We start from the raw sequence: 17,323 nt of genomic DNA, 5'->3' as shown, positions 1-17,323 counted from the left end.
CTTTTGACCTCGTATATATCGTACGAGAGCGCACCGATTTCTGCACGTGCCCTTTATCTCTCTCTCTCTCTCCGCCCCGTATGTGTGGGATTAAGCTCCCGAGGATGCTAACCTTTTTTGTTTGTTTTGGCGCAAGGGTAAGTACGCATGTAAAAGACGACAATTGTGGTAAGTGAACTTGATACGGTGTATACATTTTACTACTACTACTACTACTGGCGAGAGAAAAAGAAAAATGTATAAGTGTTTGATTTGGATAGTATGTAGATCCTGCCCCTCAGCAGCCCCGTGTACACTGGCATAAAAGAAACACTGAGGCTCGGATTCATCTTATGTATAACGACGGCCTAGACCCGTTCTTAGTGGTGCTAAGGTGGTCCTTTATGCTGACGTGGGATGCTAAATACCCGGTACTAGAGCTTACGAATTCAAGCGTGTATTCAACCGCTGGTGTATATACGTATGGGGCTTGGCTAGTTAGAAAAGTATAAGTAGTCACTTGGCCTAGCTCACGGGGCGCGGGGCGGGGGGGGGGGTGGCCAGTGTCCGCTTTTTTGTGTGTGTAATAGTGTCGCTGTTATAATTTGTGACTAAAGAAAGTCAGGAGGAAAAAAAAAAGGCTTTTTGAGGGTTTGATGTGTCTTTCGTTTTTTTTTTCGAAAAGTGACGATGGATGGCAAGGAGATTTAAGTGGCAACCACCGGTAGATGTGGTTGAGGATGAGCGTTATGTAGACTGTGCGGTGTGGGGGTCCGGGTCGATCATCATTTTACAACCGCTTTTTGGTAGAGGGCTAGACTACTCTGTGGTTCCTTTTTTTATTGGTTGTTCTAGAGGCGTTGTTTCTCCATGTCGACATGCCTCGATGAAATGCCTTAGTTGGCACATTACTGCTGTGAGTTTTGTTAATCGGGTGTCAGTGGCTGCGTTTGGCTTGCACAAGTTCGAGTATGTCAAATAAAAAAATGTCATTTTTTTGGATTTAGATCCACTATGCTAGTGTTCTAGTTTTGGATATTTGTGTTCACGAGGCGAACCACTCGTTGTTAACACGTAGGCATCTGATATCTTACTTATCCGTTTCTTAAATACCACAATCGTATATGATAGATGGTAGAGTCTGATTCAGAGAGACATCACCCAAGGCTAAGAATTAGTAATCACAGTCGTTCCTTTCTTTCCACACCGGGTTGGGAGGCACTCAATCGATAGTTCGATCTACTAGCACTGTATCCATTTGACGTAAGAATACCGTAATATACGCCATTAGAAATACTTCTTAACCCGTCACATAGATCAATATCAATTATTGGTCTTGGCTAGTGTAAAAGCTTTCTTCCTTTCTCAATTCGTTTCATCCCTATCTGTTACTTCACACTTCACATCCCACTCTATTTTCTCGAATTTCCAGGAAGGAAAAGACTCTAGATATACAGTACATATGTACAAGAAAATATAATACAAAAAAACAGCTCTGACCAAGACTATTTAGAGGTAAACTACGGTACTTAACACGATGTCACTCTACTCCAACGTAGCTGTCATTTCTAGTACAATTTATAGCAAATAGCCACGTATCAGAATAAATTTTAACGGTCTGTATTAAGATTTACTGCATGTGGTTCAACCCGCAGTTTATAGAAGCCTTCCTTCCTTAACTGATACGCCCGCCATAAGTCTATTCAACAATTTCCATGCTATCCACTCTACCTAGTCACACGAGGCTTTCAAGGAAAAACATGGTATGCAGATATCAAAACGCAGAGCAAAATATAGAGTTTTCCTGCGCTCTTCCACTCGTAAAAAAAGGATACATTAATGTGATGCAAACCCCCAACCCTAACCTCCTAATTTTCGATTTAACTATAACTTTGTGGCAAAGACCAGAGCCCATGTTGCTTTTTATTCCCACCATGTTCTCTTGATAATACCTCAATGTTGGTGTGGTTAAATTGAGATTTTGTATAGGCTGCTACTTATGCTACCTAAAGTGAGCTAGATACAGTAGGTAGGTTCTCTGAATATGTTCATAGGATAAACGAAGAGGTATATGAAAACTCGTCTACATCTTTCTGTGAAAAATCTACTATACCATAAAGTTCCTTGAAATTGACCGAAATAGTTGCAGTGCAATAATTGAACGCTAAGTTCTATACTTTTCCGCATTGCGACATGCGCAATCACAAAAAGCGATAGTGCATAGATCATTCTGACAATATTAGTCCAAGTTACTAGGGAACTAAGAAAAATCAAGTACATGCCGCCCCGTTAGATTCATATTCAACAGACTTGTTAGCTTCAAACACTATCAATGTCCAGATATGACACAATGCATCTACGTACAAACAGAGTGATGAAAATAACGTGACTTCGGATTCAGCCTCCATCATTATCCTAAAGCAGACAAGCGCCCGCAGCACTAGCGCAGCACGTGAGACCCGCCAAGGCGATCATCCCAGGAATTTTTTTGATTTTCTACAAGCTCCAACATCTTGAACTATCCACCATCTTCACCGACAAATATCTCCCGGGCGAGCGAGCAGTGTAAGTCGCCTACTTACTGCGCAAGTCGCACAGGCTGATCGAGCGTAGGAATCCCCCTTCGGACGAGCTTCAGCAGTGAACCCTTCCCTCAACCCTCTACTATCTATCGCAATCTTCGAAATGGCCGAGGACAACAGCGCCGCATGGCCCCAGGCTGACCAGGCTTTGTCGCAAGAGATTCTCGACCTTGTTCAGCAGGCTACCCACTACAGGCAGCTGAAGAAGGGTGCCAACGAAGCTACCAAGTATGCATACCCGATGCGACTGTCGAAGAATCAAGCGCAATGACTAACAATCAGCGTTTTAGGACCCTCAACCGTGGTATCAGTGAGCTGATCATCCTCGCCGCCGACACCTCCCCTCTCGCCATCCTTCTGCACTTGCCTCTGCTTTGCGAGGACAAGAACGTGCCATACGTCTATGTCCCTTCCAAGATGGCTCTCGGCCGTGCTTGTGGCGTTGCCAGGCCCGTTATCGCCGCTAGCATCACGACAAACGAAGCCTCTGTAAGTTGACAAAACGGATAATCGCAAGGAATCTACATGTACTAACAAGACACAGGACTTGATGGGCCAGATCCGCACCCTTAAGGACAAGGTCGAGCGCCTCCAGATCTAAGCACGGCGAGTACCATCAAACGAGCTTCCTGATTATTTGCTTGGGTTGTGCGACGAGAGTGGGAGTCTACAAACCTGGGAGGTCTATGTAATGAGAAACACACTAGAGTGCCTGGATGAAATATTGCCGGGCATCTCTGTACATAGACCGAGAATGAAATGCTGACCGAAAGTCGGCATGGACTCTGCCAAAATCAACAAGTTTGCGGGCTATCTCCTTCATGATCGTGCTACTACATCACATAACAATTATTCATTGTCCACCATACTTGCTTGAGCTATGTCCAACATGTACAGTGTGATACAAATTCACAATCTAAGATCCTTGCAATGAGAAACCACTGGGTATCATTTAATGCATTCATCGTGATAAGCTCCTTCATCGATCAGCCACCTTTCATTGACGTCATTGCATCTCAATCTCAACCTCCTTAGCCTCTGGATTGTGACTTGGCTTGCGGCTCCGACTCCTATTCTCGGCTTGCTTTTCGATAATGTTGACTCCAAGACCTAGACCAAGACTTGGATCTTCAGCCGGCTTTTGTTCTGCAGGTTTCTCGGCAGTTTCTCCTACATCATTCTTTGTATTCTCCTCTGTGGGTTGTCCAGAAAGTCCAACGTCAGACTCTTTTGCAACTTCTTCCGCCTTCTCTACTGCTTCCTGGTCTACGCTCAACTTTGAACTTGGCTTGACTGCTTCTTTTGCAAGCTCTTCGCTCGATCTTTCTTCGGGTGGACTTGTTCCCTTACTGGGGTTTGAATTTCCAGTGATGCCCAGCCTCTCAAAGCTCGCTATTACCCCTTGTCTCAGGTCCTGTCCGAGTGCAGCGGCAGCATCAAGCGGTTTAGGTGTGCTAGAAGTCCTAGGAGAGCGGTCACCTACGGCATTTGTACGTGGAGGATGGACCGCCGCGCCAGCACCCGTCACAGATTCCGCGGTCTCAGTACCAGTGACAATAGGTTCATGGATAATTGGTGTGCTAGTGCCACTTCTGTCGTGACTTGCATTGCTCGTTTGCGGCGTTAGGCTGGGGGGTGCCTGGGGACCAAAGACGTTCATCTCCTCATCAGTACGACCAAAACACTCAGCCCACCACCTTGCTTCACCTTTTCGAGGAAAGATCATTCTTTCCTTACCACGAACGGCGTCGTCTATTTCCGGATCATACTTGGGGTTCATAAACTCTTGTTTTCGACATAGGAAATAATCCCATACACTTCTTGTTCGCTCTTTGGCCCTCGTCTCGACACGCTCTTTCTCATTATCGAAAAGAAAGGTGCCATACTGGCAGGAGTACAAATGGTACAGCAAGCGCCTCAGAAAGCGCTCGTTGAACTCAAACCGTGTGGGATGCTGATAGTGTAGTTGGTAAACACAGTCGAGAAATTGGTGGAAGACAGGCGATAGCTCGTTGACCTTGGTAACTCGATGCTCTTCTGCCGCGCCAGTTGGTACGGGCTTTAATGGAGGAGCATCGGGGATGTCTGGAACAGTGTCTGGAAGGTTAGTCTCTGGGAGCTGATTGAGCGATTCGTTGGACTCATTATGGCGGTTGAAGAGACCTCGCGCACCCCGAAGGGCATTCTCAAAGGCATTACCAGCCCCTGGACCATCGTACTTTCGTTCGATTTTCTCGTTTTCGATGGTGAACCATTTCTCATGGCTCAAAAATCCCGACCGATGCCGAAACATGTGTCCAAAAGATAACCAGTCCTTTTCCACAAGAACGATGAAGCCTTCCAGTGTCCTGTAGTATGGGTCTAGCAGTATCTGACTGAGTGCACTCAGCTGGCTCGTACGATCCCATCCGTCTGAGCAGTGAATCAGGACGTGCGAATGCATGATTCCTACTGTACGAGCAATTAATGCAGTACCATCCAAGATATTGGCTATGTGCTTGATCCAGTTGCTCTTGGCTAGTAGCTGTCTGTTTGGGGGAAACGGAACTAGATCCGATTCCTTCAGAGCTTCCACCACCATATCCAAAGACTTGCGCATAACGTGGATATTATCAATCCCAAGATAAGCCTTCTCCGCACCAGGGTAGTGGTCCATCTTCTCCGAGCCTAGTCCAACAGCCTGCATCGCATATGCGTTCACCGTCGGCCTGGCATCGACAATCAGGTTTCGCTGTTGGGCTCCATACACTCTGGGTAGATCGGCATCGGATTCTGACGAAGCGGTCAGATCGTCGACAGTGGGTTTCCCTGTATTTTCTGACCCATCTCCTGCACCAACAAAGGAACTACTAGCACTAGATTCACTTAGGTTTACAACACTCGTATCTGGAGTGAACTCCACCGAGCCAGAAGAGGTAGTTGTCGGCTTCCACCCACGATTGGTTGCCCAGATAGCCGCCACAAGCCGTTCGTCCTGAGCATTTCGATTTCCGCGGAGCCCAGGTGTGGGTTGTGAACTGCGCGTTATGGAGCAGTTGTTAATGGGGTGACGATAGACAAGGGCAGGAATGCGTTGCCGTGAGCGGTATTCGCCGGCGTATCGGAGAACACTATCAGACACAGCGGTAGGAACTACTATTAGGGCGGGATATGTCGCGGAATACTGTGCCATTCGTCAAGAAATTTCCCAGCCACGGTTGTCGCATGACAAGTACCTTGTATTCAATATTGACTTCTGATATGCGCCAGCCCTTCTCCGTATCTTTTGAGCTGATCCCCAGACGCCTCCACTCACGGCGTGCATCATAGATGCTCCAGCCGTCCTGTTTGTCTTCTGGAGGCTTAGGCTGGTAGCTGAAAGCCAGGAGCTTATCCAGCCTTCCGAGCTTGCACGACAAGGCACGTATGCTCTCGTATACATCGCGTGCCTTCTTTTCGTCGGGAAAGAAGAAGGCAAAGAATGTGAAGTCACGGCATCGGATGCGGATCGAGGACTCCTGGCGAAGGACTGGGGGACACGGTTTGAGGACGCAGTAGTTTATCATTGGATATGTTATCCAGACTTCTTTTTGCCGCGGAGGCTTTGAGTTTGGAGGGGCATCTGCGGGAGGGCTAGGAAGGTAGCTGAAGACAAGGTGATGGGGCATGAGATGTAGCGTGCCATCAAAGCGTGTACCTCTGCGAAGAAGGTATACACCCTCCACCTGCAGTGCTGGTTAGGTTGTGCAAGTCTAGATAGACTGAGGCACATACCTTGCTGATGCGTATCCGCTCCATGGCCACGATGTTGCGCGCGCGGCGGCCGGTAGGAGGCGTGACTCGAATGTTTGACCACGATGGGGTTGGTGAGGTGAGTTGCGTGGGGTGCGATCGCTACCAAAATGAGGGGTTGTGTAACGCAGGCATCGAGGAGGGAACCCAGGCGCAAACAGAAGTGTCAAACAGTCAGGGCTCCAACGACAGCTGAGAGTGCATGGTCGACATGAGCCTGTCGCCATGTGCCCGTCCCACTGCCCTCTACTAGTATCTTCTTGGCCTTCAACGTCATCAGACTACTGCACAGGTGCTCACACGAACACGCTTATTTTCCGCTTGTAGCCTAATGACACGCACATGAGCTTAATTGCACCGAACCTATCACACATGCGTAGAAATCACATTGGCGCTATCATGCATTAAACAAAACTCGTAGTTGCTGCTATACTAGGATAGGCCCATGGTCGTTTCCTGATCAGGCAGAGCACAAACGAGACTACGTTGTGTAACCTACGTGGAAATGTCCCGGCACACACAGCTTCGCCAGTGAGCTTACCTGTGTCACTGTTTATGGTCATATGTTAGCCACAGACTGTATTATATATATTAAACTCCCCCCCAAAAGACCGCATATCAGACTGCCTACGAAGCAAGATCGCTATGACCATCAGAAACACTAAAGCCTGTGAGTACAGATACAGGAACCGGCTACATGCCGATCCAAAATCTATGCTACGGCTGTTGCTACCCTCACTCGTCTAAGCCGGAGGTGGTGGTGGGGGCGGGACATCGCTAGGCGGAGGAGGAGGAGGGACATCACCCGGAGGAGGCGGGGGAGGCGCGGAGCCAGATGGTGGCGGTGGCGGGGGAGGGCTTCCAGCAGAGCCGTAGCTCTGGAAGAGAGGACCAAGACCAGGTGGAGGTCCAGAGGGAGGTGGAGCAGCACCGTAGCCTGGAGCACCGGCGTAAGCGCCAGGAGCACCCATCCCAGCACTCTGGTCATAGCCGTAACCGCCATAACCATAGCCAGCACCGCCAGCACCACCATCACCACCAGCTGAGGCACCAGCGGCCCAGGGAGCTGCACCGCTACTGGCACCATAGCCCTGATCGTATGACTGACCACCGCGACCACCTCCACCAGCCCAAGGCGGGGGAGCAGAAGAGTGACCATCACCACGGCCACGATCATCGTCGTTACGCGCCCAAGGTGCAGAGCCGCCAGTAGGACCGCGCTCCCAAGGCTTGAGAGGGCGTTCTCCTCCATAGTTGTCACCGCCACTAGTACCATTGTTGTTATTGTACTCAATTGCGCCACGAGGCTGTCCACCAGCACCGCCCATTTCGGCCATGAAAGCATCGAGCTCATTCTCGGGGGCACCGCCAATTCTTGCAGGCTGACCACGGTCGCCAAAGCGGTTATCGTTGCGCCAAGGCTGTCCAACCTTGCGTTCTGGACAATCGCGAGCCATGTGACCAGCTTGACCACAGACGCGACAGATGATGCTGGCAGTGAAGTTCTGCTTCTGTGGACAATCGTACTTGCGATGGCCAATCTCTCCGCAGTTTTGACAGGCTTGGTTCTCGTCGTCACGAAGGGTACCGTTGAGGGCGGCAAGCTCGCGGAGTTGGTTGCGCTTGAGCTCGTTCTGGCCTTCGGGGATGGAAGCGGCCTGAATGTGTTAGTATTGTTTTAGGATATGGGATTCAGGAAAACTTACAGTCTCAATGACATTGTGGATGAGCTTCTTGGCCTTGTTGACTTTCTCCTCGGTATCGGCCATAATCAAGCAGTGCAGGTCCTCTTCCTGGTTGCTGGTGTGAGCTGCATCAGAGCGTCCTTTGCCCTCCTTCACAGAGCCCTTGCCACGGATTGCAATCTTTGCCTGGGATTCTGTTTCCATCTTTTTGAGCGTGTTTCCACGAGGGCCAATGAGTAGACCAACTGTTAGTGCAAAAAGCTGCGGTTAGTTTATGATCAAAAAATAATGTATGAGCAAAAGGGTTAGGGTTAGTGACATAGCTATACTGCAGGTGCCACTAGATGCGCATAAACATCCAGCAGTCTGAGCAGGCTGGTCAAGACAAAGGCTGGGGTAGAGCAAGACGAGAAAAGGGGAGTTAGAGGGGTTAGTTTCGTACTGAAGTTAATCTCCGGATAATCATTGACCGGAACATAGACTTTCTCCTGTGTCTTAGTAGGGCGCCTGTAATCGGCAGGTGGATGGTAGTTAGGAAGTGTCTTCATCGCCTTCTCAACGAGCTTGTGACGCTCATCTTCGAGGCGCTTGCGGTAGCGGAACTCGCGGGTGTTGACACGGCGACCGAAGTTGTCGTACTGCGGTGGGGGCGAGGGAGATCTATGCCAGTCAGCCAAGGAGCGCATGCAGGGAAGAAAACAATCGGACACGTACCTGTCACCATCGGCTGGAACAACATCGTTGATCTTAAGCTTCTGGGTGATTTCCTCGATTCGCAGATGCAAAGTATACGCGTCAAGCTGCTCAGTAGTCATGGCGGAATAGATGGCTGTAGGCAGCCCCATCAGGCCGGCAGCCTTGTTCTCGCTCGCGTCGCCCCATCGGTTTCGCTTCTTGCGCTGTCGCGGAGCATCGGAACCTAGAAAGAGCATATTAGAGAGCATCGTAAGCACGTGTGGGAGTTGACTTACTGCGTTCTGGGCTGCGACCGCGCTTCAGCTCGGACAGGCCCTCTGCGGGTGCTGAGGGATTGTAACCGCCATCATCGTCGCCTCCGGCAAACCGACGGCGAGTTCCTAGAGGAATATTGTTAGAACCGGTAATTCCTTGGTTGCGCCACGACATGTTTGCGGGTGCTGCAAGAGATTCTTGGTGAGGTGTTGAAAGAGTCGAGGCAGCCTTTGCGATGGGGCGAATGCATTGGCGAGTCTCACGTGCGGCGCTAGTGCCAGGGCGAGCGTAGCGTCAAGCGGGTGTCCCAGATGTACAGCTCTTCGCCAACCGTCGTCACCACTCCTCGACATCACATACGCCCCCGTCGCCACATCCACTGCACGCGTCCATCTCAAGAAAGATCTCCAAACCATTCCAGACGACTCGTCGATTACATAAATCACCGCAAATATGTCGACTGAACTCTGGTGAGTCCTTGCAGAGCTCCCATGTCTATGATGCACGCAGCTTCAAGCTTGTCTCTTAGGCATAAGCTGGACTTGCTATTGTCATCAGCTTAGCGGAGAAGCTTCTGTTAAGATAGATATGAAGAACTTGAGCTAACAAAGCTTCTATAGCCCTGCCTATGCTGTAAGTACTCGAGTACCAACCTCCGCTCCGCCTCCCGACGGACGCGACCAGAACCGCGACGACACTGCTTCTATCATCGTAAAGCGATGCGACGACTATCGTGCGACATTGTAGGATTTGGGCTAATGATCAATAGCCCTTCTTCGGCGCGATGGGCTGTACGTCAGCTATCGTCTTCGCCTGCTTCGGTGCCGCCTATGGAACCGCCAAAGCCGGTGTTGGCGTCTCCGCCATGGGTGTCCTTCGCCCTGACCTGATCGTTAAGAGTACGTTACGCGCTATGCGAACTTGGTCGCGAACTTTGTATTGCATGAATGCGGCTAACAGGTAATCCAGACATTATTCCCGTCGTCATGGCGGGTATCATTGGTATCTACGGTCTCGTCGTGTCCGTGCTTATCTCCAACGGCCTGAGCCAGCACTCTTCGCTGTTTACCAACTTTATTCAACTCGGCGCTGGTCTTTCCGTCGGTCTGTCGGGTATGGCGGCTGGTTTCGCCATCGGTATCGTCGGTGACGCTGGTGTACGAGGAACTGCCCAGCAGCCCAGGTTGTTCGTCGGAATGATCCTGATTCTCATTTTCGCTGAAGTCTTGGGTATGTTACACTCCATCAGGTTCTGCACGAAGTTCATTACTAATGCGCGCTTAGGTCTTTACGGACTCATCGTTGCCCTGCTCATGAACTCCAAGGCTGGTGGTGCCGACGAGTGCTAGATGATCACATAGCCTACGATTGCAGACGCGACACGACAACATTTATCTGCAAGAGACAATTATGGGTATTGATACATCGAGTGCGACGATATGTTCTGTATGCATGGCGCGCACAGCTGACATGTGCGGCATGCTGTAAGTGTGCTATATGTATCTCTTTGGAAGAACGGACAAAGACTGCTTCTATGACAAGGGAGCGAGAGGGGGGTAAATAATGGCACGGGCTGGCGTGCATTTGGCAATCCATTTGACGGCGTGTATTCTAGGGTCTCATCAATTTCATTCTGCGCTTGTAAACAGAATGTATGTGTCTTGTTGCTGTCCTGGTTTTGTGACGTAAGTTGCAACATGTGTGCTTCAAGAGTCCCAACACGAACGATTGTTACAGTGATGCAAATGTAATCAAAATTACTTGGAATTGATGCACGTTGCCCAAACTACTGCTCCTTCTACTGGGAGATGTTTGTACATGGACATGATCCGTTGGACAGTACATCGCTAGACATGAGACGAGAGGAGAAACCAGTAGAGTGAAGATGCGTAATGATGTATTGTGCGTATATGCATCGTAGAAACATTTACATACCTGTATCGTCTTGCGCTTCCGACCTTGTACATAACCCGAGCAAGCTTCCTCATCCTGCTTGACAAAACGCCGCCGTGATAAACCAAACCAACAACACCACTAATGCAAACAAGCATGTACATTCCCGTTTCAGTCGTCATTGCCAGCCCTCTTTGACTTGGCCGCTTGCATCTTTCCGAGTATAGTCTTGCTCTTTGCCTTGCTCTCGACATGCTCAGCGCTACTGAGGCTGCTGTAAAACGACCGCACCTTTTCGTGAGCAATCACCTTTCGTGGGTCGAAGCGAAGGATTTGTAGACCAGCCATACTTGTTGCACGAGAAAGCGCGACATAAGCCTGGCCCTTTTCGAAGACGCGGCCGAGATCAACACGGACGCGTTCGAGGGTTTGGCCTTGGGCTTTGTGGATGGACAAGGCCCATGCGAGAATGAGAGGGATTTGAGATCGTGATGCTTGAACTTCGCCATTGGGCAGTTCGATCTTCCAGTCTTCGCGCTTGCATAACAAATCGCGCGTTGTACCATCTGCAATGGCAAATCGTACAACGGGGTACACTTGGTTGGTGTTGAGCCCAAGTGAACTCTTGGCCATCTCTGTCTTCAAGGTAGCGTCCGAAGGCCCATTTTCAAGAAATCCTTCCTCATCTTCTTTGTAGACATTGAACATTTGCTCTGTCATGAACCCTGTTATCTTGCCTAGTGATCCATTGACTAGCGTTTCGTCCATGTTTTTAACCAACATGACTTGTGCACCCTTCTTTAGATGTATTTGCTCTGGAACCATGCAGCTCTGGAGAAGCCTGTCTCTTTGTTCCTTGTTTGTAATAGTACCACCATCTCGAGCTTCGAATGTGAATGTATTTCCGTGCAACTGATGCATGCGTGTAGTGTTGGCACGATCAACTTCCTGGCGTGTAGGAAACAGTTCAGTTGCTTCAACGCTTTGATCTTCTGTTGGCAGTGGACGCTCTAGCTGCTTGAAACGAGATATCGACTCTGGTGTCAACCGACCCTCTCGCATTTCGTTGAGCATGCCCGCAAATACTGGATCCTTTTGACGGAAGACATGAGTTAGACCAATCGTGTGCTCAATGCTTGTAGTCCAGGTGCCTGCGTCAAACGCAAACTTGGCTTGCTTGCCGAACTCCGGTACTGGAGGCAATTGAAAGAAATCACCTGTAATGACAAGCTGGATGCCACCGAACGGTCTGCCGTTGTTGCGAATTGTTCGTGCAATCGATTCAAGCTTGTCGAACAGATCGCCATCCACCATAGAAACTTCATCCATGATAAGAACTTTGGTACGCATCCATCGTTGCTTGGCTTTCGCGTTCCGTCGAATCTTCTTGACAAGATCTTCAACCGGCTCTTTACCAAGTCCAATGCCTGCAAAACTGTGTAGAGTAACACCACCGATGTTGCATGCTGCCAGACCTGTTGAGGCTGTAACAGCAACTCGATCAGGCTCGCGGGCATATTTCTTCCGCAATCCTGTGATAATCTCACGAAGTAGAACGGATTTACCGGTACCTGGTGCGGTCAGTGAATGAATCGATACAAAGGACGTATATTTTGCACATACCAGCAGAACCAGTGAAGAAGACGCTCTTTTTATAGTCTACTACGAGCTTCAGCACATTTTGCTGCTCCTCACTGAGAAATATGCGGGCCACCGTGTTCTTCTTCTTCGTCTTGATAACTTCCTTGATGACATCATCAGTCCCTTGATTCGGCTTTGCTTGTGCTTTCATATTCTCTCGAAATGCTTTCTGCTGTTGCTTCAAACCACTTGGAGTTGTGTTCCAGTAATATTTTGAATTTGAATCCTTCGGTGCTGGTGTCGATACTGTCTTTTCGGGTTCGACAGATTGCTTCTTCTTTGGAGGTTCAACCTCGTCCTCCTTGTCCTCCTCTTGTAAGGGCTGAGCCTTTTGAGGCTGTTGCCATGGTAGCGTTCTCCGCTTCACCCTCAAGGGTTCGGATTTCTTGGGTGTTTTGAAGTGTTCTATTGGGGAAGATGACCATGGTATTGGCTGGCTACTGTCTACCTCTGATTTGGTGTCTGCAGTTTGTGCCCTTGAATTGTATCCAGAGTCTCCTGAGATCGTCGAGGGTACACTGGGTAAAGTGGGGTATGTGACGGTGCCTTTGGTCGCGGGGTCTTCTACGTCGAGATCCACGTCGCTGTCGAAATCGTCTTCGTCAAACAAGGCAGTCTCAAGAATTCCAGAGCCAGTGCTGGGTGCGTGAAAAGCGGCCGGAAGTTCGTTCTCTTTGTCCATGCCTCCAATACTGAGTGTAGGGTACTCAAATTCGCCATCATGTGAACTCAGTGACTTGGACAGGCCACTTGAAGTCCTCTTAGTACCTTGTGTTGGGGGACCCGATACTCGTTGTTGCCCCACAGTATTATTCTGCTTCGCTCCATACCCTAGGGTTTGCGCGGATGATGTTTGTGTTGGCCCGGTTCGGTTGAAGACATTGCCGAGTGAGGCTTGTTTACATGCACCATTCGACGGCGAGGACGACGCGATGGCATCGTGTGCCTGCACGGCTTGTTTGAACATGGTTCTTTTTGTGTATAGGCGATTGAAGAGACTGTTGTTTTGAATATAGGGGGCAAAGCTGGACAGGCTACTCGGAAGGCTGTCTGTCTGGAATGGTTGTGAGGTCGAAGGGCGCGCGCGAGGAGGGTGCGTCAGGTACGGACGGGTATGGGGCAAGTGCGCCCGCGCGGACTGTACAAGGGAGAAGAGCGGCGAATCTTTTGTCTTGGACGGTTTAAGCGACGCACCTCTCCTAGCAAGGAAAGAAAGCATGCAGCAAAGTAAATATGGCGCAGACAAAAGAAAAGAAGAGTGGTTAGGTATTGGTATCGAGGGTGAGCATGCCTTTCACGGCGCAGTGGGGTGGGATTGCTCCTGTAGCCTTAGTGCAGCCGGCCCACAAAACGCGACTATTTGACGCGACTTTCGGATGGAAGTGCGCTAGTATCATGATCACGTGCTCACCATACCAATACTCGAGACATACGTAAGTAGTTGCACTAGTTAAGAGGTGCTTGGCAACACATGACGGAGTCATGGCAGGGCAGATGGATGATAGTCTCAGTCTCAACTTTTGACCTGGGTCTTGTAAAACGATGCACATCTGTATCGAATGATTGTTAGTCAGCGTTGCTTTCACCACAGGAAAGAGCTGTTTGTTTTCGACACTGTCGATTGATATTGGTATTCATACAAGTAGCTGAAATGCAGCCCTCACGTTTCCAGGTTCTCTATTCCGCCAGGGATCTTTTGAACATGACTCCGCACATCATTCTCCCACATTGAGACTCGGCGCGCCCCGCGTATGCCGTTTTGAAGAGACAATGCAGTCTAAACCGAAGAAGAAGAACATGATATAACAACAATCATCAAAAGCCTACCGACCACCGAAAAAAGTCAGAGGGAGCCGTCATGAATAAAGAGTGCGCCGCAAAGAGAAGAGGAATTCGCTTTTGGTAACCATAACAAGATTCAACATCATCGTGGATAGTGAAGAGGCAAATGTGAAATAAGCCGAAGCTCGCATCAAAGGAAATGTTAACAAGAGAAAGGAGATTCATTTTGAACCACACAAACGACCGTAGATCATATCCCACAAGAAATATACCGTAAGGTAGCCGACTATGCCGGCAGACAACAACCCTCACACCTTTTTGGACAACGGGACTAAAATGACGACTTGCCTAAGAACATGAGACCAGATAGCTGATGAAATATGACCTGAAAATCGGAGCTATCCAAACAAAAGCGCCCTCGTAAACAACAACCGGGCGTGTCGAAAGAATAGGTGGCGCGGCGCTGAACAAAAAAAGTTTGAGCAAGGAGAGTCTTTAGCCCTGGTATCCCCCAAAGCCGTTCTGGCTAAAGGCAGCCTGGGGAGACTGGCCCCACTGTGGCTGCTGGGGGGCGCCGCGGCCGTAGCCACCAGCGCTGCCCGGCTGCTGCATTTGCTGCTGGAACGGCATGCCAGGGTTACCAAAGGCTTGTTGCTGCTGCTGCGCGAAAGGTGCTCCGCCGGGGCTGGGTCCTGCCCGCGCATTAGATTGCTTGTTTCGATACTGCAGCTTCCTCCGGTGCCGCTCACCTGAGGGTGACATGGGCCCACCTTGTGGCCCACCACCATACTGCGGAAAGTACGCACTCGGCGTCTGGGGGTAAGCTGAGTTAGGGCCGCCCGCAGGCGAGTAACCCTCAAACTGGCCAGTCGGAGGACGGTCTTTGCCCCACTAGATTTACAAATGTGAGCAAACAGTTAGGGAAAAGGGAGACGCGAGTCAACCTACGCTGCACTTTAGGGGGCGGCCATTGACGTTGTAGCCGTTGAGCTGGCAGATGGCCATGGCAGCGTTCTCATGCGTGTCCATCTTGATAAAGGCAAATCCACGATCCGACTGGAAGCGCGTCTCGGTAACATAACCAAAATTCTGGAAGAGTGGTACTAGGTCAGCCTGCGAGGTGTAAGGAGTCAGATTTCCGACATAGCAAGTCGTCTGCCACTGCGGAGTTTGAGCCACAACCATGTCGTAACTCTGGACACCGTGAGTGGGGAAATGGTGGTGGCCAAACGGAGTGGTTGGTGTCATGCCCATTGAGGCCATGGCCTGCTGCTGGGAAATGGAAGGTTGACCCTTCTGATTGGCCCAGTTGCAGCGAATTGCTCGAGAACCGAGCCACTCGCCATCCATGGAGTTGAGGGCACGCTCAGCATCGGCACGATCCCGGAAAGCAACGAATCCGTAGCCACGAGACCTGCCCGTCTTCATGTCCCACATGACGCGAGCCTCGGAAACGGGACCAAAGGTGGAAAAGGCCTGCAAAAGGACTTCGTCGTTGACCTCGTTGGAAAGGTCACCAACGAAGATGTGGAAGTGGTTAGAAGTGTCTTCCTTGGCTGTATTGTTAGATTGGTAGGCCCAGTTTACACGAATTTCCTGTCTTTGGTCAGAACACAGGCCGGCATGGCAACTTCTCTTTGCCCGCTTCTCCAGTGACCATGCTTACATTGTTGTGAATGCGCCGGCCATTGAGGGTGGCCATGCCACGCTCGGCCGCACCGGGGTCGTCGTACTCAACGAAGCCGTAATTGAAACCCTTAGAGTTGAACTGTTAGCGGTCAGCGGCACTTGAATTGTTGCAGCAGTTGCAAGATAAGCCCGGCCCGCGCCACAAAGCTGTCAAGAGAATTGCAGCGGTTTCGGAAATGTATCTTACAGAAGGAGAACTTGCAGTCTTGTCAGGAATGATCTTGACACTCTGGACATGTCCAGTGGTCTCGAAAATTTGACGAAGCACGTCCTCAGTGACCCGCGGGTCGAGTCCTCCCACATACAAAGCGCGCTTGTTGGGCTCGGGAGCCGCGCGACGGGGCACATAGCCAGGCTGGCCGCTGGTCGGGGACATGGGGTTGCCCGACATGGGGGAGCTAATGGCCGTGGGAATGGGGTTGTTGTTCTGCGGGATGATGACGGGGGCGAGCGGCGGGGGCGGCATGTGCTGCTGGGCCTGAGGCTGGTTGTCGTAGCCGGGCGCACCGCTGGCGGAGGGCGGAGGGGGGAGCTGTGCCCCAGGGTTCTGCTGGTCGGCCATGGCGGTCGCGAAAATGCGCTCAAGGCAGAAACAGGCAGGAGGGGTGCGGATGAGCAAAGGGCAGTGGTGGTGGTGAGTGGTTCAGCAAAGAATCCGCGGGTGAGCTCTGATGCGACGCGAAAGGACGATTGCAGAGAGCAGGACAGGAACAGACAAGGCCACGCGGCGGGTGGGCGAGTCGTGGCGGGGCGAAGAGGAGGGTGGTGGGTGGGTTAGTGGGTTAGTGGTAGGCGACAAGGAAAGTCGAAAAGGGAAAGCGCAAGTACAAGCACAGGCAGCCCGAACAGAGACGCGGAAAGCACTAGGAAAGGGAAGAGGAAACAAGAGGAAGAGGAGATAGGAGATGCGAAAGCCCTACGCCGAGCGCGGATGGCAAGCTATAGTCTCCACTTGTGGGGTGAGGAAAGGGAAGAGGAGTTGGGAGGTGAGCGAGGGTCGCGAGAATTAGGGTCGCGAGGCCACAAGCGCCCAATGCAACGGGAGAGCTACTGTAGCCTACCACCTGCCGGCCGTGGTGCCGGGGTATGTGTGCGCGTGTGCGAGAGAGAGTGCAGATTTGCGGGAACGGGTCAGGCATTAAGCATTTTGGGGGCATTTGGATGCCGTGCTGGCAGCTCCTGTCAGGCAGGGCTGGGCGGAGGAAAAGGCCGTAAATAACGGATGGGCTGGTGCTAGTGGCTACCTGTTTTGCGCCGAGCGTGGGAATGTTCCCAAGGGCATGTATTAGTATTAGTATATTTGCACCTAATTCTCTAGTACCGGAACCCGTGGCCCCCACCTGCGGAAGC

At 50.7% G+C, this 17,323-nt stretch overlaps 7 protein-coding genes across 7 annotated transcripts; 2 read left to right on the top strand and 5 right to left on the bottom strand.

The window, feature by feature from the left end:
• Positions 1–2,664: 2,664 nt before the first annotated feature.
• COCSADRAFT_99251 (uncharacterized protein) lies at positions 2,665–3,162 on the top strand (the record flags this gene model as incomplete). Its single annotated transcript, XM_007705658.1, has 3 exons — positions 2,665–2,789; positions 2,852–3,050; positions 3,106–3,162. The coding sequence occupies 3 exons, from the start codon at positions 2,665–2,667 to the stop codon at positions 3,160–3,162; spliced, it is 381 nt and encodes a 126-aa protein (XP_007703848.1).
• Positions 3,163–3,567: 405 nt separating this feature from the next.
• Positions 3,568–6,338, bottom strand: COCSADRAFT_98941 (uncharacterized protein; the record flags this gene model as incomplete). The annotated part of the gene is made up of 3 exons (XM_007705657.1): positions 3,568–5,724; positions 5,777–6,265; positions 6,315–6,338. The coding sequence occupies 3 exons, from the start codon at positions 6,336–6,338 to the stop codon at positions 3,568–3,570; spliced, it is 2,670 nt and encodes an 889-aa protein (XP_007703847.1).
• A 1,960-nt stretch (positions 6,339–8,298) lies between these two features.
• On the bottom strand, positions 8,299–9,170 carry COCSADRAFT_243802 (uncharacterized protein). Its single transcript, XM_007705656.1, has 3 exons — positions 8,989–9,170; positions 8,732–8,936; positions 8,299–8,677 (listed from the first exon to the last, which is right to left on the bottom strand). Exons 1-3 carry the CDS (start codon positions 9,140–9,142, stop codon positions 8,341–8,343), a joined length of 696 nt encoding a protein of 231 aa, XP_007703846.1. The 5' UTR covers positions 9,143–9,170; the 3' UTR covers positions 8,299–8,340.
• A 567-nt stretch (positions 9,171–9,737) lies between these two features.
• COCSADRAFT_98697 (uncharacterized protein) lies at positions 9,738–10,317 on the top strand (the record flags this gene model as incomplete). Its single annotated transcript, XM_007705655.1, has 3 exons — positions 9,738–9,867; positions 9,938–10,198; positions 10,253–10,317. Coding segments are annotated over 3 exons (456 nt in total), but the record flags the coding sequence as incomplete, so codon positions are not given.
• Positions 10,318–12,232: 1,915 nt separating this feature from the next.
• Positions 12,233–13,469, bottom strand: COCSADRAFT_53904 (uncharacterized protein; the record flags this gene model as incomplete). The annotated part of the gene is made up of 2 exons (XM_007705478.1): positions 12,233–12,432; positions 12,485–13,469. Coding segments are annotated over 2 exons (1,185 nt in total), but the record flags the coding sequence as incomplete, so codon positions are not given.
• Positions 13,470–14,779: 1,310 nt separating this feature from the next.
• COCSADRAFT_29739 (uncharacterized protein) lies at positions 14,780–16,535 on the bottom strand (the record flags this gene model as incomplete). Its single annotated transcript, XM_007705373.1, has 4 exons — positions 14,780–15,175; positions 15,233–15,880; positions 15,951–16,052; positions 16,161–16,535. The coding sequence occupies 4 exons, from the start codon at positions 16,533–16,535 to the stop codon at positions 14,780–14,782; spliced, it is 1,521 nt and encodes a 506-aa protein (XP_007703563.1).
• A 150-nt stretch (positions 16,536–16,685) lies between these two features.
• On the bottom strand, positions 16,686–17,220 carry COCSADRAFT_243748 (uncharacterized protein). The gene has a single exon (XM_007705654.1). The coding sequence runs from the start codon at positions 17,128–17,130 to the stop codon at positions 16,837–16,839; it is 294 nt and encodes a 97-aa protein (XP_007703844.1). The 5' UTR covers positions 17,131–17,220; the 3' UTR covers positions 16,686–16,836.
• Between the last annotated feature and the right edge of the window lie 103 nt (positions 17,221–17,323).

Source organism: Bipolaris sorokiniana, assembly GCF_000338995.1.
Source record: "Bipolaris sorokiniana ND90Pr unplaced genomic scaffold COCSAscaffold_14, whole genome shotgun sequence".
NCBI lineage: Eukaryota > Fungi > Ascomycota > Dothideomycetes > Pleosporales > Pleosporaceae > Bipolaris > Bipolaris sorokiniana.
Note: the sequence above shows the minus strand (reverse complement) of the source record. Positions and strands in the feature narration are given on the sequence as shown.